We start from the raw sequence: 22335 nt of genomic DNA on the forward strand, positions 1-22335 counted from the left end.
AATGATGTATATATGGAAATGATGTTCGTGTGAACTTAGTAAAATGTTATGATACGTTTGGCATTCTAATAGAATTATACACGCCCTTGATTGAGGATATTTTAGGTTATAATGAGGTCTAACATTTTTATAGATTCTTAGGTTATATGTGATCTAGGTTTATCTTGGACGGGTAACCTAATATAAGTCAACTTGTGTGAGCAACTAATTACCTATGTATCCAAGTCAGTTTTACTATAGTTCTAGAGGATGATAATCAATTAAATTGAAATAGAAAACTTGAAAATGAATTGGAAATGAAATAATATATACTCATAGCTTGACACATGACATGTGATTTCCTTAATGTTAGTAATATTACTCATGATATATAAAGATGACTAACATACTTGATTGGTAATGTTGATATGTGTCTAGTTATGCTAATATGTGCCAAGGATACCCAAGTTGAATGTCAAAATGATTAGTGGATATCATACTTTTATTGACCAAGGTAAGTATGATAATTCCATTTTGAACTTATTAAGCATTGATATGCTTACTCTAGTTGTTTTTCTTCCCTTATAGATTGACATATTGTGGAACTTGTTGAGCTAGATCAACAGAGGAATACACACTATCAAAATACAGTAGATATATATTCATTCTGAGTCTAGACATTGTGACATGTACATAATGACCTTTGTTGTTCAAATGATCAATTTGGAGTTAATGACTTTGTGTTAATGTGATAATGGTTAAACTAGTGAAATAGTTTTAATATGTGGTCTAAATGATGCATGTCTTGGACTTGTGTGATGCTAGAAGGTGTAATAACCTTAATTTGTATGGTTTTACATATTAAAGATTGCAATTATGATAGTTGGAATGGCTAAGTTGCTAAATGACTTGAGAAATGATATAATTGAATGATAAGTATGAGATGTAATTGAATGTAAGTTTTGTGTGCTTCATGTTGTAACCATTTAAGTGCTGAACTTTCAAATTGTACTAATATGACAGTGTTTGAATGAGCAAATGGTTTGCTTTAGATATGTATAGTTGATATGGAATTGATCATGCCTTAAGTTTGAAAGGTTGAACTCTATAATGTTGAGTGGTTGGTTTAGGTAATTATATGCTTGAATTGAGTTTGTTTGATATGGTTGAAAAGCATAATATTTGTAATAGGTTGAAAGAAGTCATTTGCGTGTATAAATAGATACCAAAATGTTAAATTGTCAAAATAGGAGCAAAGTCGTGACCTCAAAAATAACTTTCAGTGTTAGAGTGTTAAAAGTTTACAACTCTTTTCAGTTTTACAAGATTATGTTTTGTAAATTTTAAATTTTAACTAAACATTGGTTGTTATTAAGTACTATTATAATATAAATTTTCGTTGCCAATAATAAATCTAATTTTTATTGTATTTTTTCTTGAAAATAACTTTCAAAACATCTTATTGAATCAAAGCAACATAAAAAAAAACCAAATATTTTTCAAAAATAATTTTGCAAGAGCTGTTTTCACGTTTCAGTTAAACAAATCCAAGTGAAAAACGCCACATTAACTGCTTGAAGGACAAAACAGAAATTTCGCTGGGTCAGGAAAAATAGAGAGGAGAAATAGACTACAGTACGGCGAGTTACAGAATTACTCCGTGAACCTTTCTCCCTTTTCGATTCCATTTCCACCCCCAAAATACAATTTAACAATCCCTAAAATCAAACCCCAACCTTTACATTTTCCCATCGGGATAAAAGAAGAAAGAAACACGGGCAAATTAGACTTTTAGTCTCCCAATCGTGCCCTAATTATTTTCCCTCAAATTGACATCTGTGCCTTTCTCCCCCACCCATCTTAATTCAATTTCAACCTCCTTAGCTTCCGAAATTTTGCATCTATTCAGTGGATCAGGCTTGGGTTTCATTTCAATTTGGTTTGTTCTTCGAGTGGTAATTCAAAATTTAAATTTATTACCTTTTTGTTTGTTTAATTATTTTGTAAATTAGTCAACAGCAAATTTATTTATTTTTTAAATGTTTGTTTCTGTTTTCTGCTGGATGCATGTTACCTCTTTCTCTTTAATGATATTTGCTTGTTTACTGAAAAAATACAGGAAAAAAAGAGATGATATTTGAACATAGTTGTTTTTAACCATTTAATTGTTTGTAATGCGAATGGGGGAAATTTCTTGCTGCAATCGAGAGATTTGAGCGAACTTCTGAATCAGCTAGAATCCACAAAATGAGCTGTTTGGTTGCCGAGAAAATGACTTGAGAGAATTTCTGTGTAATATTCATTAAGTTATGAAAATGAAGTAGACTGTAACATATATACAAGCAGAAATTAGTTCCAGCTAAGCTAACCTACCAGCTAACAACTTAGCTCACCAACTAACTCTAACTAACTGCTTCATAGCAGACTAAGCTACTGTATAAACCGTAATATTTGTGATTGGGGCTAAAGAAATCACTATGTGCATTTTATAGGTTTTTTAAATGCAAAGCTTCAGTGTTAATATTCGTTATAATTTTTTGCTAAAATTAGTTTAGGGTTAAATAAATTGCATTGTTTTGAATGAATATACTATATAGTGACGAAAAAGGTGCATACTGCCGTATTGTTATTGAAGTATGTATTTTAGTTGTAGGATGGTTTGAGGGGCTTTTAGAAGTTGGTTGCTGGATATAGAGAATGGGCAGCAGTGAGATGGATAAAGCTGCAAAAGAGAAGGAGCCAAAGACGCCGCCTGCTATTACCACGCAGGTATAATTTTATTGTTGTTTGAAAGTTTTGGTTTTTTTCCCCTGTACCTTTTAATGATTTTCTTGTTTTTCAGGAGCCGTCATCGACCACTAACTCGGGTTCAGTAAATGCCGATTGGTCTGGGTTTCAGGTTTGTTAGATAAGATCTTTAGTTTCATTGCTTTATTAAGTTTCACATGTAATTCAAATAATTACGTGTGGATTGTTGTTTCCTAACAGGCATATTCTCCCATTCCTCCACATGGGTTCTTGGCGTCAAGTCCCCAAGCTCCCCCATATATGTGGGGAGTTCAGGTACTTATGATTTCTCTTAGAATGATTCATTGTTGTGATAGTTAAACTTTCTCTCTTTCATTTGTTAAGAGCTTTAAGATCTGGTGGCATGATTAGCTCTATTAAGATTTAATGACTTAATGTACTGGTTTGTAAAGCTTTAATGTAATTCTTTCTTTGTTGCAGCATATTATGCCTCCATATGGTACCCCACCACATCCTTATGTTGCAATGTATCCTCACGGTGGAATATATGCTCATCCATCCCTTCCTCCAGTATGTTTTTTTCCAATGTTCTTAGATTTTATTTCTAATGTCACAATATCTCCAGACTTGGAGCCATCTTTTTGACATGTTCTAATCTTTGACAGGGATCTTATCCTTTTAGTCCTTTTGCTATGCCTTCTCCTAATGGCATTGCTGAGGCTTCTGTAAGCAGTTCATCTTACTTTGTCTTATGATTAGTTTTCTGGAAAGGTTTGCCTTTATGTCCATGCTTCCAAAGGATTGACTCTAGAGATTTTATGCAGGGAAATACTCCCGGGAGCATGGAAATGGATGGCAAACCTCCTGAAGTGAAAGAAAAGTTGCCAATTAAAAGATCAAAAGGGAGTTTAGGCAGTTTGAACATGATTACCGGAAAGAACAATAATCTTGGTAAAACATCAGGAGCTTCTGCTAATGGAGGTTACTCTAAAAGGTATGCAGCAAAGAAACGGTCTTGCAGTTATTGTATAGTTTTTGGTCGTTAGTTTGTGCTATTGCTAGTTACAAGGACTATTTCTCACATCAATTGCTTGGGGAGGGGGTTATTCTTGACCTGCACATATAGTCTTATGGAGAAATTTAATAGAACTGAGTAATATAAAAAAGGGCCTATGAAACAAAGCAATTGCAATTGGGTTCATTGAGAAGTCAAGACAGTCCTTTATTGAAGAAGCTCTCTCCTTTAGCTCCATCCTGAATAAATCTCCCATGTTTCTCTCTTCATTTATGGTGTATGAAGTGTTAGAAAGTTTAGAAAGGCGTTTGTAAAAGTAATTGTTATCATCCAAGGCATGAATCAACGTATTGTTCTGTTTGTTTTGTGGCTTGAAAGGTTCATGTTTTAAGATGATTGAGTAGGCCGATGTTATTTGTTCTTGCTTTGAGCCTTTTAGTTGGTATCAGAGGTCATATCCGGATTTTTAAATGCATCAATTCATCTGAGCATACACTATTTGCTTGTGCTTGCTATCAAAATTATTGCCCTACTTAATTTAGCTGACAGTGGAATAAATGTTATGCATGTGTAGTGCTGACAGTGGAAGTGAAGGTACAAGCGAAGGCAGTGATGCAAACTCCCAGAACGTGAGTGCAAGGCCTCTTACCTCATTTATTAGTTTATTGTTTTGAACTGACCTTCTCCTTTTATTAGTTTATTATTTTGAACATGATTTGCTCATGTATTTCTTCTATATTGGAGGTTGTGAACACCCTGCCAGAATGGTAGGATTTCAGGACAGGAGTTTGCAATTTCTTGACTTTCTGCCCCAACTCAGCTATTAATTTACCCTACAGTCTGGATATGTATACTCTAGGTTTTGAAGTGGATGTGAAGATTGTTGTTTCAATTGATCAGCCTTGCCTTTAATCCCTCTTTTTCTATTAAATAACCCGATTTAATAATGTTGATCGCCTGGGAAAGGGAATAATCCTCAACATAAGTTGTTTTGGATGGAACTGTATCCAGGGTTCCTTCTTTCTCTCTCCGGAAGTCACAATACTCTTGTAGCTTCTCAATTATGCTGTTCATAGCAACTAGGAGTTAACCTGCCTGCTGATCAGATTAATTTCTTTTATCTGTTACATGGGAAACAAAGTTTAATGAGCCTTCTGTATGTCCTAAGAAAAACATTTTGGAGTAAGGTTATTGAAGAAATGCTAAAGCTGTATTCTATAATCATCTCAATTACAACTCCTCATGTGCTGCAGCTTCTTTTGGAACTCTTCCAAGGATGAGAAAACTTTAAATGTTTCATTTTTATTCAAATTCAGCCATTCACCTATATTGCCTTTAATTTCCTTTTTTCAGGTCAATATTATGCTATAAAATGTTATTTTCTTCTTTTTTAGGATTCGCAATTGCAGTCTGGAGACGGAAAAGATTCTGGAGAAGGTTAGTGTTATTGACATGACATGACATGACATCTTTTTGCACTGTATTGTTGCCATTTGTGTTTGTTCTGACTTCTGAGGGAATGTCTACAATGGTTCTTATACAGGTGAAGCATCTCAGAACGGACGCTCAGCTCATGGTCCTCAGAATGGAGGTCCTAATTCAGCCCATTCAGTGGCAAATACAGCACTGGCCATTGTACCTATATCAACTACTGGGGCTGCCACAGCTGTTCCTGGTCCAACTACTAACTTACATATTGGGATGGACTACTGGGGAACACCTGCTTCATCTAATGTTCCTGCAATGCATGCGAAGGTTCCTTCAACCCCAGTTGCAGGAGGAATTGTAACCCCTGGATCACGGGACAATGTCCAGTCTCAGCTTTGGTTACAGGTTTTCTCTCTCTGAACAATATAGTGAAATTCAAGATCTCCTTAAGAGTCAGTTAATTTTCTTTTGGATGTGGTGCTATGCTTTTTTCCATGAAATGTCAAATTTCAAACTAAATATATTGGATTATAATTAAGGTTTTTCTCCTCCAAGGAGCTGCTACATACTTTCCTTGCTGATATTCTAAGAATGTGTTTTTGTATTGCTTTTTCTTTTGGTGTTGTATGTAACTGGAACTATTTCTGGTTTTATGAATTTAGGATGAAAGAGAGCTTAAAAGACAGAGAAGGAAGCAATCAAACAGAGAGTCTGCTCGGCGATCAAGGTTGCGTAAGCAGGTAATGAAGTAGCCTTCAGAAATTGCAGATTTTATTATGGTTATCTTCCATTAGAGGCTCACAAATGAGTTGTTTATCTAAGATTCTAAATGCTTACTATTGAATCAGGCGGAATGTGATGAGCTGGCTCAACGTGCTGAAGCCTTAAAGGAAGAAAATGCTAACCTTAGATCAGAAGTTAGTCGTCTCAAGAGCGAGTATGAGCAGCTTCATGCTGAGAATGCCTCTCTCAAGGTCATAATTTACTCTTGCTTTGTTTTGCAAAATATTAAAACTTGTTAGTATGTTTCTATATTTTGAACTGTAGTCTGCCTTGTCCAAAGGCCTATTTGCATAGAATTGCTTTCTAATATCAGTTAGATAATTGCAGGAGAGGCTAGGGGAAATCCCTGGGCACGAGGATCTGAAGTCTGGTAGGAATGACCAACATAGAAATGAAGATGAAGAAACAGAGAGTGTGCAGGGTAGTCACTAGGTTTCATATACCCTGTTTCGTGCCTCATCCAGGAGCACAACCTAACCAAATTAGCTACAGAAGGTTTTTATTTTGCATAGCATGTTTAAATTTTATCAAAGCTGACCTTGATAGTTTTTAGGCCCCTTTATCCCCTTATAATCCATCACCAGTGATTTGGCTTGTCTTTACAATGAAAGTCTTAGGATGTTATGTAGGGTCAATATCCTGTCATACCTTTCCCTATTGAAAGAAGGGTACAGTTTAACTTTTCAAGCTTGTTTTATGTTAAAATATGATTGATGAATGTTTTAACTGTGGGAAGTAATGAACTCTGATTCGTTAATACTTTGGTGCTGCCAATTCATTTGTTATTCCCTTTCAATTGTCTTGAATTTGTTGTGTATGGTCCATGTTTGCTACTATTGAGCTATTCTTACAGCAAATGGCACAAAAGCGTATAAACAGCAACCCTTACAATGCTTATGATTCATGTACCAGAAAATTGATAAAAATATGGGTGGCAAAGATCTGAGAACAATACAACAAAACAAAAGATACTGTCACAGACTGGTCATTCAATGAATTTAGACACCCTTATTGCTACTCTTTCCTTTTGTCATAAGCAGCTATATTTTGGGATTCACATTCAGGGCTGAATAGGCGAACCAACAAAGCAGATGCTGAGCTGACAGACACAGCTCCACAGGCAGCCCACCGAAGACTTCTTGGAACAGTAATTCTAGGGCCTGCACATTACCATTAAAAAAAAATGAAGTTTATGATGAAATAAAAACTCGGGATACATGAACAGCAAGAAACTAACATTGAACTTATGTACATCATAAGCAGACACCCAAAGTGACGAACATATTTAATATTTTGGAAGGCTAGTGAAGAGAGAACAGACCGTAATGCAATCTACAGAGAACCCAAAATCCTAGAGCTCCTCCGACAGTAAAAATCCCAGCCGTCTGTCTCATTAACCTGGAACAAGGCTTTGCATCTGATCTCATCAATTCACCATCCGAGCAGCCAAGCGCACGCCTCAACGCCATCTCTCAACGCTTGTTCGATGTTATGTTATCGAACTCACACAAAATCGTCTTCTTTGCTTACTCTGTCTTCGCCTTCGTTACCCGGACTCGGCAATTAGGGGTGCCGTACCCGTGTCGACGCGATCCAACCACCGGACACGCGTCAGATCCGGAAAAAACCAGCGGACACGGCGGTGGGTGAGAACTGAGATGAGAAGAGAATAAAAAGAAAAATAAACTGATTTGCAGAGACGAGAGAGAGAAAAGATGCACGATGGTAGGAGGAAGATGATGGTATATAAATGAGTGAAAAATTAGGGTGTAATAAATGCAGTATCTGTATTTATATTATGTTTAAATATCCCAAAAGTCCTTATACTTTTTAAAATTTAAAATTTTAATTTTATATTTTAATTTTGACACATTGAGTCCCGTTTTTTTTAAATTTTTCTTTCTAATTTTCCGTTAAAGTTAAATGATGGGGCTGTTATAAAAGGGAAAATGACCTTTTTAACCTTCAACAATTTTATCAATTTAATCTTTATCCTTAAAAGTACATAAAAATTAAAAGGAAAATCATATATTAAATAAAATAAAAAAATTAAAAGGTTTAATATATATATTTTAAAAAATATGAAATAAATAAAAACTTTTTAAAATTTAAAAATAATTTTAAAATATAAAAAGATATAAAAATTAAATGTTATCTAAACTAGACTGAGCCGACCAACCAAACCGAGAACTGACTGAGGAATCGGTTCGATGAGAGATGAACCAATTGAACCAAACTATAAAATTTAATTAAAATTGAATCGATTTTTATAAAATTTTAATATTTTTATTTTATTTTTAATAGCTTATTTATTTTGAATTGGTCGAACCGGTCAACTAATTAGCTCTCAAGTTGAATGGTTCGACAATTGGTCTTGTTTCAAAAATATTGCCCAATTTTCAAAAAATAAAATATTTATTCCTTGAATAAAAGGTATTCATGGGCTTTGTAACCCAGTTAGCCTAATTAGTCCGACTCATTTTGAGATGATTTGGACTCATATTTTTAATCTTGGGTTGGCCAAACTTAGCTCATTTTATTATTTAAAATAATAAAAAAAATTAAATTAACTTTAATTTTTATGATTAGATTTAAATATAAAATAATTTTTTATTATTTTTAAACATAAAAATAGTCTATTATGGCGAAACGAACTTGAAGTCGAAAATTTTTTAAATAGGGCCTCGGTCTGGCCTCACCCATAAAAATTTCTAATGATAGTAAAGTCTCTTCAAAGTTTGAATTATTTGTTTAGTCCATAATAAATCATATTTGAACAAGTATTTTTTTACATTTAATTCAAATAATTTATGCACCACAAATAATTTTAATTAAATTTAAATATAAAGTATATGAAACATTAAAATAATGATACAAATTCTATATTGATTCGAATTAAAATTAAATGTGCTCTCTAAATTTTTTTTTGTTCAAAATACACTATAAAAATTTCAAGACTTAATTTATTATTTTTGTATTTTTTGAAAACGGGTCCACTTCTATATGAAATTCTTTTAATATAGTGTATTTTGAAAAAAAAATTAATCTGAATCGATTCAAAGTTTGTATCATTATTTAAAATTTATTTTATACTAATATTTTATATCCTTTATAATTAAATTTACATAAAAATATTTTTATATATAATTTATCCAATTTAACTAAATTTATGGAGTAAATAATAGATTTTATGAATTTTGGATGTTTTCATATTTTTCATTTATTAAAATTATTTAAAATGATTTTCTAGGAAAATAATAATTTTGTAAAACTTTTATGAGTTTTTAATTTTCACATTCCTATATTTTTTTTGAAAATATGAAAAATAAATTTTAATTTTTAAATCATTTCTGTAATTGTTTATGTACTTTTAAAGAGTAAGCATCAAATTGACAAAAAAAATTTATATTTTCTTTTTTCATAATCGCTACCTCATCAATTCTAATAGCAAAATTGAAAGGCAGACCAAGTTTTTTAAATAAAAAAAGTATATGGACTCAATGTCACAAAATTAAAATATAAAGACTAAAGTTTAAATTTTAAAAGAGTAAAAGGACCTTTGATGTATTTAAACCTTATATTTACAAGCATAGTTTTAGAGGAGAGAGAATTATATATACAGAATAGTTTCTTCCCAATGCCATGGATTTAATTGTATGTATTAATTTAGATATATTATTATAAATTTTGTATAATTTTTTTGCAAGAATTAATTATATATATTAATTAAAATATATTAAATTATTAAAAAATTTGAACATTTCACATTAAGAAATTATATTATATAAATAATTATACACAATAATATAAAGTAAAAACATAAGTTTATTTGTATTTAAAAATAAAAAATTATTAAATTAGTTCATATAAACTGTTTTTTTTAATTTCACAAATAATATGTTTATGTAATTAAAATCTAATAATCGATAAAATAAAATTTTAAATCGGATCCATCTCTTGAAGTTCATGGTTTACTTGCAGATGACCTTAGTGGTTCCTGCGCTTCCAATGGCATAGTTAGATAAATTGTTACTGTAAGAGCTTTCGCCCCATTATTTACCCCCCCCCAATAATATTAGATTCAATTAAAAAACATAATTTTTTTGTGAGTTTTTTACTAAACAAGTATAAAAAAATTAAAAAAATTCTAAAATAATACACCTAAAATATTAATTACCGAAATGGTATGCTCAGGGTGGTCACGCCACTCTAACAGGCGGCACCACCCTGAATTCTGACGCCAAACAGTGAAAAAAAAAAACACTGAAAACAAAAAAAAAAGCTGAAAACGAAATAAAAAATAAAAAACGGGTCATGTGGGTGTCAGAGGCGGCACCAGTGTTGCCTTTGGCAGAGGCGGCACCAGTGTTGATTTTAAAAATATATTTAGGATTTTGGGTCAATTTCTAAAATATTTAGGAAAATAAATTGATTTTGCAATAATTATTTAATTTTATAAATAAAAGAGTTATTAATTAAAAATATGAGTTGAAAATAAAAAAAAACTTAAATAGTATATTTATTAATTAAAATAAAAAAGCTTGCAACAACATAAAATAAAAAGAATTCAAATTTACTTAAAATCACTCGTCTAACCAAAAGAGTTAATATACTAAAATTAGTAATTAAAAATAAAAGTAAAGCTTGAACAACATGAAATAAAAATACATTTATGAATATGAATGGAACTAAACCCGAGATTAAAAGATAAAGCTATTAACATTTAACTATCTAACCAAAGAGGAGCGCATTTTTTGTTTCTCTCTCCAAAATCAATCTATTACCCTAAATATTCCAGAAATCGATTTTTTTTCAAATTTGACTACATTTATTGATTCCTTTAAAAATAGTTTATTTTGAAGAAAAAGTTAAATAAAAATTGAATTCAGTTATAAATTTTGTTTATCTTTTTTTACTTTTTTTATATGAAATATTTAAATAAAATATGTTTAAAGATTAAATGGAAGCCTAAGGAAGATTCATTTATAAATATTTTTACCATTCAATCTATGATATTCTTTTATAATTTTAATTTTGTTATGAAATAAATATTAAAGAAAGTAAAAGAATAAAAAAATTGAGAGAACAAAAGAGAATGTATGAATTTTATTGGTGAATGAGATTTTACAATAATTTTTCAAAGTTTATATTTATAGATATAAGTACATATTATATAAACTTTTACTTCTAATAAATATAAAAGGTTTAATGTATTATCAAACTTATTTTTATTTCGGTGAATATCGATAAAATATTCATAATAAATTTTTATTTTTATTTTTTTCTTTTAGATATTTAATTGGCAGGGGTGAATTAGGGACTGCCCTTTAATATTGTAAAATTTCATTAAAATTTTTTTGAGTTTTCAACAGTGTCTGAGCTAGAAAATTTTTTGGGTGAAATTAAATTATATATTTTTACAGAGATAAAATGTAATTTTATCATTACTAATTTAAAATTTTATAAATTATAAATGGTTTAAATGTAAATTTTTCAATTTTAGGGGGGTCGGGCCCTGCCAACCCCCTTACTCCGCAACTGGTTTTCAAAATATTTTATTTTTATTTTATAATTAGTGTTTAAAAATATGATAAATTTGTGTTTTGCATCCAAAACTTTCCAAAGTTTTTATTTTATTTTATAAAATTTAGAAATTTTATATAATAAATTTAGTAACATTTTTAGTTCAATTTAGTCAACTAATACAAAATAGTATCTAAATATTAATTAACTAAAAAATAAATTCCAATAATTATAATATCTAATACCAATTGAGCATTTAACTTATTTTACTTTTCTTGAATTTATATAAATATCCTAACCCCCTCAACATTTTTGGCTTCATCTGGTGGTGATGGGTACACTTAGAAATTTATGTTTATTTAATTGAAACAAAAACCCCTCTGCATGAGGGGTCAAATCGACATTGGAAAGCTGGGCGCTGGTGCCGCCTCTGCCAGAGGCAACACTGGTGCCGCCTCTGGCACCCACATGACCTGTTTTTTTATTTTTTTTCTTTTTCAGTGTTTTATTTCACTGTTTGGCGTCAGAATTCAGGGTGGTGTCGTCTGTCAGAGTGGCGTGACCACCCTGAGCATACCATTTTGGTAATTAGTATTTTAGGTGTATTATTTTGGAATTTTTTTAATTTTTTTTATACTTGTTTAGTAAAAAACCCTTTTTTTGTCAATAACTAAAAAACATAATATTTGATAGATAAAATATCCTATGCTACCAATGGCATAGTTAGATAGGAGGAGTGGTTAGATATTAGAGATGTTGATGTTATTTGGGTATGTTATTTTTCTTGGCGGTGGGTAAGGAAACATATTTTAAAATTGAAGTTAGAGCTGTTTTAGAGGGTTTCCGTTTAACATGGGAAAAATGATTAAGACAGGTTGAGTTAAAATGCGACAATACTCTTCTAGTGGAATCTCTATTGGCAAGTGGAGTTGTTAACAATTTGATGGCTGAGTTATGTTTGTTAAATTATCTCTTAGGCAGGAATTGTAAGGTATGTGTTTGTCATGTTCTAAGGACGTATAATGAAGTTGTAGATCATATGGCTAAGTATGCAAATTTTGAATTTTTGAGTTTATGTGTGTTTGATGAACCGCCATTATCTGTTCGGGAGTTGTTGTTAACTGATTGTAACAACCGTTCACAAGCTTAAGTGCTGTTTTGATGTAATTGCAGTTTGCTGTTATCTTATAAAAAAAAGTAATAACTAATATTGATCTAATAAATTAAAGTTTACATTTGAAAATGGATATTGGCAAATTTTACCCTATGCTTTAATAATATTTTCAATGTGATACCTCTACTTTTAATTTCGTCTATCAATGTGATACATCTCTCTAATAGTGTTAAATTTCAGCCTATTCAGGACACATGACTCACTTAAATAATGACGTGTCATTTTTGTAAGAAATTTTCAGTGTTAAAATATGCTAAGGACCTGAAATTAAATAAGTTAAATTTATTTTTTAACCCAAAAGTATAGAAGACATCTTTAAAACCCCATAAATATCTAAACTTTAAACAATAATTAAATAAAAATTCAAAATTTGAAAAATCCCAAATTTCTCCCCTTCTTATTTGAGTTAATGAAATCAATTCCTTCAAAATTCTAAGCAACCGACAAATAGCAAAGCAACCTAGAGATGAAAGCAATTTACAGGTCCAAAGCAATTTACAGGTCCAAATCCAAATATTTCAAACACATAGAAAACTACAAGTTTTAACTCCTTCACCAAACAAATTTCGAAGCAGAAGATAGGAAGAACCAAGCACTCTACTTCTACAAGTTTGTGCAAAATCAATATAATTTTGAAATGTTGAAACAAATTCGTGAATAAACCAATTGAAGCACCCCATTCTAAATCACCATTTTTTTTCTTTCCTTCTCTACATCCAAAAATCCAAATATCATGAGATTAAAAAGAATTTATTATTGAACCCTTGTGTTGGCCTGATAGTTAAAGTATTCATCAACCTAAGTGTAACTTGAATTTGAGTTGTATTAGTCACGTTGCTGTTGGGGCTTTATCTTTCTCTTCTAACTCACAAAAAAAAAACTCATAATTTTTTTAAAATATCCAAATTTAAAAAAAAATAATTATTTTAGCCAACACCCTACCATCTAAGTCAACCTATTCCAATCCAGTATGGAGAGATGCCCAAAAACTTTCAAGTTTTGTCTTTGTTTAAGAACACTAACCATTTTGGGCAGCCGGTTTTAGTTCTAGGCTTAGGTTTATGAAGGCCCAAATCCAATCATATGTTAGATTTTTTTTTCTTCAAAAATTACAATCTTTTTAGGGTGGTTAAAAACTAAATGTACCAAACCGTAAATTGTATTTAAAAATAAATAAATTTTAACTAGTCAAATTAGCATTAGATTATGTTATGAGATAGAAAACCGACTTAACTGAACTAATTAGTATACGAGTACCATCAGCAATCAAGCCACCACTCCAAAAATTTTGGAATAAAATCATATCCCTATAATATTAACACAAATACTATTCTTCACTAGCGTGTATATGGTTAATTAGCAATCTACATACCACCGATTCCTGGGCGATTTCTTTTCCTGCTTCTCGTTTTGTGGGTCTGCCTTATTCTCTTGAATATCATGGCAGTTTGAGAGGGTTCTGAGTGTGTTTCGTTGTTTGTGAGGATTGCTTTTGAGTTTTTTTAATTCTTTTGTTTCGTTCGGAGGTCGTACGGTGTATTTACATTGATGCGATTGGGTCTGATGGGGGTTCTGACAGACAAGACGTTCTTCCTGTGCTTTTGGCTCCGTGTCTTACGGTGATATTTTTCCGATTACTGTTCATAGTTTTTTCTGATTTCTTTATTTGGTTTTTTTTTGTCCTTTTTGTTTATCGCTTTACTGGGTTTCACTGTTATTAGTGCACTGGGGGTCCCACGGTGGTCAGGTTTTATATCTTTCTTTAGACTTTCTAAGTTCTTTTTACGTTTCTGCATGAAAAAGGGGTTTTCTTTTTCCATCGAATGTAGTGCATTTTTCATGCATGTAGGGTTTTACGCGCTTTTTTTTCCTGTTTCAATAATCTCCTTTAAACCGATTGTTTTCTTGTTTCCTATCGACTTTTCTTTGTTGTTTCTTACTGGGTTTTTGCGCTCTTTTTCCGTGGCTGCCTCTTTTCTCTTTTGAGGCTTTTGTGTTTTCGCTTGGTGGAGGTATTCTTGTTGTTTGGAACCGTTGGGGTGCGCTTTTTATTTGAGTTTCTTTTTTTGTTTTCTTTAGGTATTGCTCATGTTCGATCAATCTTTAGAAAATATGACGGAGAATGATATGTCAACAATGACGGAGGAAATAAATGAGCTCCTGGAGAGATTGAAATTTTCAGAGGAAGAAGCTGGGCATATCATTACCACGAACGGTGATAAAAATATCCAAGGCTTTGAATCTTGGGCTGTAGGCAAGATAATGGCGTAGAATTGCAAACAGAGAGGCGATGTACCGAGTTTTTCGATCGCTTTGGTAAACAAAAGAAGAGATTGATTTCGTTGCTCTAAAAGAAAGAGTGGTGATCGTCAAGTTTGGGTGCTTGGAGGATCGAAGTAGAATATTAAATCTGTCGCCTTGGCTCTTTGATAGATGCCTTTTCTCAATGCTGCCTTTCAAAAAGGGGAAGGATGTTGAATCCTATGAGTTTTGGTTATCACCATTTTAGCTAAGGATCTATAACATTCCCATTGAACTCATAGACCGTCAACTAGCTTTGGATGTTGGGAATGCTATAGGGGAGTTGGTGGCGATTGATTGGAAAGACCGAAATGGCGGATGGACAGAATTTATGAGAATAAAAGTTAAGATAGATGTGCTAAAACTTTTGAGGAGGGTTGTGCGAATGGTTGAAAAGACTGGAGAGGAAAAGATTGGGCTGATAAAGTACGAAAGGCTTCTAGATTTTTGCTATGCTTGCGGGGTGATAGGTCATACCATGAAGACATGCATGAATAATAAGGAGGATGCTGGGTCGAATGCCTCAAACTTCCAGTTTGGAAGCTGGATGAGGGCACTTGTTGTGACCCCAAACCAAGAGAGGGGCCTGAGAAGAAATGGTGTGGAAATGGTTGCTTCAGGAGACCGCGTGAGTGAAGATAAAGAAGAAAATCAGACTAAGCCGAGGGATAAGAGGGAGCAGCATGGTAACGCTGGAAAGGAGAAGGCAGGCGAAGAAGAATTAATGGCCACCTCTCCTATGGAAAGAATAAGCCATAAGATTATGAGGGATGGAATGGGAAGGCTCAAAAGCAATCGGAAAAGACACAAAGGACCAAATGGCGACAATATGGAAGAGAGTCCAGTGAGATCTGTTAAGAGGAAACTTTCAGAGAATGTCTCACCTTTCAAGGCGGTGGCTGGCGCCCAGCCCCGCCACGAACCATGAAAATCTTTAGCTGGAACTGTCGTGGGGTTGGGAACCTTGTGACAGTTTGCGAGCTACAGTAACTCCTTGTTGCAAACGTCCCTGATATTATTTTTCTATGTGAGACCAAAATTTATTCTAACGGTTTCCAGCGGATTCGTACTATGTGCAGAATTGAGGGTTGCCTAGCGGTTGACTCGGTAAGGAAAAGTGGTGGGCTGGCGCTGCTGTGGAGGGAAGGCGTGAATGTCACGGTTTAGAACTATTCTAAATATCATATCGACTCATTCGTCAAGATGGATGATGATGCGGTGGTTAGGTTCACCGAGTTTTACAGTCAGACCGATCCTTGTTTAAGAAAGCAGGATTGGGATATATTGCGGAGCGTAAAAAGTAAGGTTCATGAAGGTTGGCTTCTGGGGGGTGATTTTAATGCCATTCTGAATGATTCTGAAAAGGAGGGTGGCCGGCGCAAACCTAAGGCTTTGATGGATGAGCTTTGTGATACTTTGTAGAAGTTGAACCTAACCGATGTCAAGCCTTGCGATGGGTGGTTTACGTGGACGAATAACATGGATGGTGATAGGCTTGTTAAAGAAAGGTTGGACCGTTTTGTTGTCTCTAATGTCTTCATAGAACAATTTCCTTTTCTTACTTCTTATATAGTCTGCCAATCCAAGTCGGATCACGAGGCTATTATGTTAGATACGCATGGTAGCAAGTCCAAAGAGAAGCGGGCTGGCAACAGAGTTTGGTTTAGATATGATATGTGTTGGGCGGATGATCCAGAATTGAAAGATATTATTACGAGCATATGGTTGAAGGAGGATTACAACATGCTGGAGAAAATGGATTTGACTCGTGATAAACTGGGCCCGTGGTAGTACTATCGTTTCAGAAGTTTGAAGCATAAAATAAGAGGGCTGGAGAAGGAGATTAGTAAGCTTATGGATGGTCGTTCGAATGTGTGGACTATGAATCGTTTTAAACAAGCTCGCGGGAAACCAGGCCATCTTTATGGTGTGGAGGAAAAATACTGGGCGCTTCGAGCGCGCTCCTAGTGGCTAAGGGAAGGGGATCGCAACACCCGCTTTTTCCACATTTGGGCTTCTGGTTGTACAAGAAAAAATAGTATTACGAGACTTAAAGACGCGCAAGAAAATTGGCACGAGAAGGAGGAGGAGATTGGTTGCATTGCTTGGACTTATTTTAAGGATCTTTTCGAGACCTCACTTAACTTGGACGTTGATAGAGACTTACAGCATATCCCCAGTTGCATTGATGAGGAGACAAATAAGAGGCTAAATGCTGTCTTTACGGATGATGAGCTTTTGAGGGCTTTTAAACAAATGGATTCGCGGAAGGCGCCTTGGATCGATGGGCTTTTGGGGAGATTTTTTAAGGATCATTGGTCTATTGTAGGGAATGTGTACTGACTTTATGCCATGATATTCTTCAGGGCGAGAAGAGTGCCGGATGTGTTAATGAAACTTTAATTGTTTTAATCCCAAAAATTAAAAATCCTTATGAAATGGCTAACTTCCGTCCAATTAGTCTTTGCAGGATGATCTACAAATTGGTTTCTAAGACTTTGGCTAATCGGATCAAGGAGGTCCTCCCTTTGTGTATAAGCCAAAACCAAAGCGCTTTTATACCTGTCGTAACCATTTTTTTTTGAAAAAACGGGGATCGACTTTGATTTTGAAAGTGAAAATTAAAACGGGAGTCACCACCAATCTTTATTGGATGTGATCGGATCACCCTTATTTTAATAAAACATTTTAGTTTACTAAAACGACATTTTGGTCTACGAAATTTGAGAAAACGGGTTCGGGAGTCGGTTACGTACGAAGAAGGATTAGTACCCTCGTAACGCCCAAAATTGGTACCTAATTGATTAATTAATGTCTTAATATCGTAAATTGAAAAGTTTTAAAATAAATTTTGAAATACGATCCCTTTTTATGAATGTCTAGTTTAAAAGTGCTTGAATTGGATTAAAACGATTACTAAAGATTTCCTCGTCTCGAGACATCAGAGAATCACATCCCGTAAATTAGGACGCGATACCTTGAACTTCCGAGCGCAAGTTTATCTTTAATTTTAATTGAAATTTCACGTGTTCTTAAAACTCGAAAGGATATTTGGCTATTTAGAATCAACGAGAGAATCGAAACCCCGTAAGTTAGGGCACAATTCCTCGACATTTCAAAATGCATAACATTGTCTTATTTGGAAAATTTTGTTTTTGAATAGTAGCGAATACAATATTTAAACGACGTGTATTTGTTAGATTAAAATAAAACGATTTATTGGATAAATGTATTGGGCTTAATGTATGATATGACTTAGGCTAGATAAAACAAAGATATATCGTAGAGCATGGGATAATACAACATGAATACAATGTTATACAAGCAAATGACAATGATGAAAATACGAATAGACCAAATATAATACACGCAATGGTAATATTCACATAACATATATCGCTTAGATACTAATCATTAATAATCAAAGACAAATGAATAAAAAAATATTATAAAGCGAATTAAAATGAATAAAACGTAAAGCAAATTTAAAAATGACAAGAAATGAATTTAAAATAACTAATAAAAAGAAATATCAACAATGTGCAAGCCAATTTAAAAGAAGAATATATGTATAAGAGATTTTAGAATAGATATTACAGACCAAAATTTGAAATAAATAATATATGGGAAAAGCTTAAAAATGAATAATGTGTAAAATAATTTAAGACAAATGATACCTAAACAAGTATAAAATAAATATTATGTAAAAGAAACTTAAAATATGTAATACTCAAGACATCTAAGAAATAATTAGTATGTATATGTGTACAAAATAGATATAATGATTTGAAATTGATAATACATATAAAATTTTACAATAAACAATTTAAAACGAATGATGCACGAAGCAAATTTGTAAAATATATAATGTAGAGAATTTTAAAATCTAGATTACATAAAGCAAATTGAAAAAGATTCATACGAATAATTTTAAAGTAAATAATATATATATGTAAAAGTATGAAAAATATATATAAAAATTTAAAGTAAACAATAATAAAAAATATTTTAAAATAAATAAATAGGGTTATATAAGGCATGAAAACAGTTTTAAAATGAACGATGTGCATATAGATTAATTTAAAAATATACATATATATACATAGAGATAAAAACTTGAAATAAAAAGGGGGCTTAAAGAAAATAATAATAGTAATAATAATATACAAAATTGTCACTTTGTTATATGTATAAAAAATAATTGGAAATAAACTATATGAATGATATGTGAAAAGTATCAAAAACATATAATATAACAAAATAGCCTAGTACACTCAATATACAAAAAAAAAAAACGTTTAAAATGGATAATAATTCAATTTTTAATAATCAACGTTAAAACAAGTTAAAATAAATCATATACATAATTAATCTAGTAGCAAACAGTATGTAAAATATTTGAAATAATACATAATAAAACATTCTAAAATTAATAAACAATAAAAGTAACAAAAAGGATGCAGGACGTGATTGAAAGTGGGCCAGAATTCAGGGTATCGATTGCAAATGAAAAGAAAAGGTCACTGGGGGCTAATTCGAAACATGCTTAAACTCACAGGGATTAAATGGGACAATATCCCCAACCCAAGCATATGTGTGCAAAACGGCAGTGTTTTGCATGGCTATTAAAGCCAAAGTTTTTTGTTTATTTTTATTTTAACTTCATTTTCTTTCAAAAAAAGGCAGAGAGCCTTCCTGCTCTCTCTCTCCCTCCTCCCTCTTCTCATTTGGGATTTGGCTAGGGTAATATACCCATCATCGCCGGACCACCGCTCCTCCACCGTAGACGGTGGTCGGGGGGACGCAAAATGGTTCTCTTAGCCTCGTTTGAAACGCCTTTGAAGGCTAGGCTACCAAAACTGAAAGAATCGAAGGAGGCCCTCAACCCCCCCTTTTGGGTCCGATGTCGGCGATGGAAAAGTGTTCTCCGACGCGCGACCACGAGATCCAGGTGAGCCCCTCCCTTTTCTTTTTTATTCTTTGTTTTTTATGCTTAAAATAGATATCTAAAAAATGAAATAAAATGAAAAAACGAGAAGATAAAAGAAACAAAAAATATTAAAACAACGACCTTTCTAATTTTTATTTTGCGTTTTGCTTTCTAATCTCCGTAAAAAAAAGAAAGGGATTGATTTCGGCTTTTTATAGCCGAGTTACACTGATTTGTTCTTTGTTTTTTTATTTTGTTTGATTCCTTTCGTTTTTTTTTGCTTGTCGTTTTCTCTTTGTTCGTTTCTCTGCTGTTGGTATTTGCTTGCGTGTGGACCTTCATTTTGCAGGTCGTGTCAGAGGCTGGTGGTTGGTGCCCCGAGCGATGGTGGCACACGTGGCAGAGGAGGCAGCGGCTGAAAGTCTGCAACTAGGTTTTTTGCTGCTGAAAATTTTTAGTTGGTTGGGCTGTCTTGGGCTTTAGGGTTTGTATTTAATTGGGTTTGGTTTAGTAGTGGGCTGATGGGGTTTGGGTAGTTTGTAATTTGGGCTAGGTGACTCTTGGACTTTATTTTTATTTATTGTATTTGGTGTTTTATTTTGGTTTGTTGGTATGGGCCAAAATTAGCTGCAACAGTACCCAATCGGATGATCCACGACAATGTTTTAGTTGCCCATGAGCTCATGCACTATCTTTACAGCTCTAAGAATAGCCCGAACAAAGGATGTGTGGTCAAGCTCGACATGAGCAAAGCTTATGACCGGGTGAAGTGGAGCTTTCTTGAGAATGTGATGAAAAATATGGGTTTTTCCTCTGCTTGGGTTAATAAAATCATGGATTGTGTGTGTACTGTCCGATATAGGGCAATACGAATCAATCCGATGTCATTATTCCGGAGAGGGGTCTCCTTCAAGGGGACCCGCTTTCTCCTTACTTGTTTCTTTTTTGTATGGATGCCCTGTCTCGTTTGTTAATTCAGGCTCAAGAGACTCATATTATTAGGGGCATTCGAGCTAGTATTAATGGTCCCAGGATTAATCATCTCTTCTTTGCTGACGATGCCCTTTTGTTTGTTAGGAATAAGCAAAGTGAAGTGCTGGCGTTTACTAAGATCCTGGAAACATTTGAACGGATGCCGGGTCAACGCATCAATTTTGATAAATCCATAGTGTATTTCAGCCCTAACACTATTGTTTCTCAACGCGAAGGTCTTAGCAGACTACTGAAGATGAAGGTGGTGTCCAACCTTGATGCTTACCTTGGCCTTCCTATTCCGGTTGGTAAGAAGAAGTCTGATGCTTTCAAAAGTATTCTGGAGCGCACGGCAAATAGGATAAAAAGCTGGTCGAAGAGGCTGTTATCTTATGGTGGAAAGGAAATATTCATAAATTCGATTCTTCAAGCCGTTCCTACTTATGCTCTCTTAGTTTTCTTTGCCCTGAATGGCATCTTGGAGGATCTTCAGGCCATGTTTGGTCGGGTTTGGTAGGGGGAAAAGATCATAACAGAAGCTGGCATATGCTTTCATGGGACCGCACGTGCTTCCCTAAAGGGATAGGAGGACTTGGGTTCAGGGACCTTCGGTGTTTTAATGTGGCTTTGCTCGGTAGGCAAGTGTGGCGTCTTATGAGTTGTAAAGACACGCTCTGCTATAAAGTGATGAGTGCCAACTATTTTCCGGATGGAGATGTTCTCCAACCCAAGTGTGTTGATAAACCCTCATTCACGTAGCAGAGCATTGCCAAAGCCACGAGTATTTTGTATGATGGGTTTGGTTGGAACGTGGGCAGGGGGAATAAGATCGACATATGGCGCGATAACTGGGGTTTTGAAGGGCTCTCAGGTGCCTCGATTGGTCTCAACAGGTGGGAGGTCCAGGAGAATAAGGTGTGTGATTTGTTGAATAACGACAAAAACGGATAGAATGAGAGAAAGATTTATGAGATCTATGGTGAACACTTGGGGGATCGAATATGCAAAATTCCCCTTATTCATAATAGTCCTGATGACAATCGTATTTGGTTCCATAATCCGTTAGGCTTTTACTCTACCAAGTCTGCTTACTCGTGGTTGACTTTGAAGCATGTGGGGTATGGAACCCATTGAATCTTTTGAAGGCTGATGTGGAAACTTCAAACTCTACCGAAAATTAAGGTTTTTTATTGGCGGCTGGGGCATGATATTCTGCCTACGTATGAGAAAATTTCTGGCATTCGGAGGGAGGTCAACGGTATTTGTCCGAGATGTAGGAGTGACAAGGAGACCCTTCTTCATGCGATGAGAGACTGCCCCAGGACTAAGGCGGTGTTGGCTCTTGGTGGGCTGAATACCAAAGTTCTCGAGGGCACCTACAGTCGATGTGTGGATTGGATTGAGGACATGGCTCGCACGCTGGACAAGAAGGCGCTTTCTGACTTGATCACGGTGCTCTGGAACATTTGGAACAGTCAGAAT

The 22335-nt window shown here is 33.8% G+C and overlaps 2 protein-coding genes across 5 annotated transcripts; one reads left to right on the forward strand and one right to left on the reverse strand.

Moving 5' to 3' along the window:
* The first annotated feature begins 1567 nt into the window (after positions 1-1567).
* LOC107920275 (bZIP transcription factor 16) lies at positions 1568-6710 on the forward strand. 4 transcript variants are annotated; one of them, XM_016849893.2, is made up of 13 exons: positions 1568-1934; positions 2627-2748; positions 2822-2878; positions 2968-3042; positions 3208-3297; positions 3393-3452; positions 3552-3721; positions 4317-4371; positions 5137-5179; positions 5286-5575; positions 5833-5910; positions 6019-6144; positions 6281-6710. In XM_016849893.2, exons 2-13 carry the CDS (start codon positions 2677-2679, stop codon positions 6383-6385), a joined length of 1221 nt encoding a protein of 406 aa, XP_016705382.2. In that variant the 5' UTR covers positions 1568-1934; positions 2627-2676; the 3' UTR covers positions 6386-6710. The 4 variants fall into 4 exon arrangements, with proteins under 4 accessions (XP_016705382.2, XP_016705383.2, XP_040930201.1 ...); XM_016849894.2 differs by having other exon boundaries at positions 2633-2748; XM_041074267.1 differs by having other exon boundaries at positions 1614-1918.
* A 115-nt stretch (positions 6711-6825) lies between these two features.
* Positions 6826-7715, reverse strand: LOC107920276 (uncharacterized). The gene is made up of 2 exons (XM_016849895.2): positions 7275-7715; positions 6826-7113 (listed from the first exon to the last, which is right to left on the reverse strand). The coding sequence occupies exons 1-2, from the start codon at positions 7420-7422 to the stop codon at positions 6968-6970; spliced, it is 294 nt and encodes a 97-aa protein (XP_016705384.1). The 5' UTR covers positions 7423-7715; the 3' UTR covers positions 6826-6967.
* Between the last annotated feature and the right edge of the window lie 14620 nt (positions 7716-22335).

Source organism: Gossypium hirsutum, chromosome A08, assembly GCF_007990345.1.
Source record: "Gossypium hirsutum isolate 1008001.06 chromosome A08, Gossypium_hirsutum_v2.1, whole genome shotgun sequence".
In the NCBI taxonomy this organism is placed as follows: Eukaryota; Viridiplantae; Streptophyta; class Magnoliopsida; order Malvales; family Malvaceae; genus Gossypium; species Gossypium hirsutum.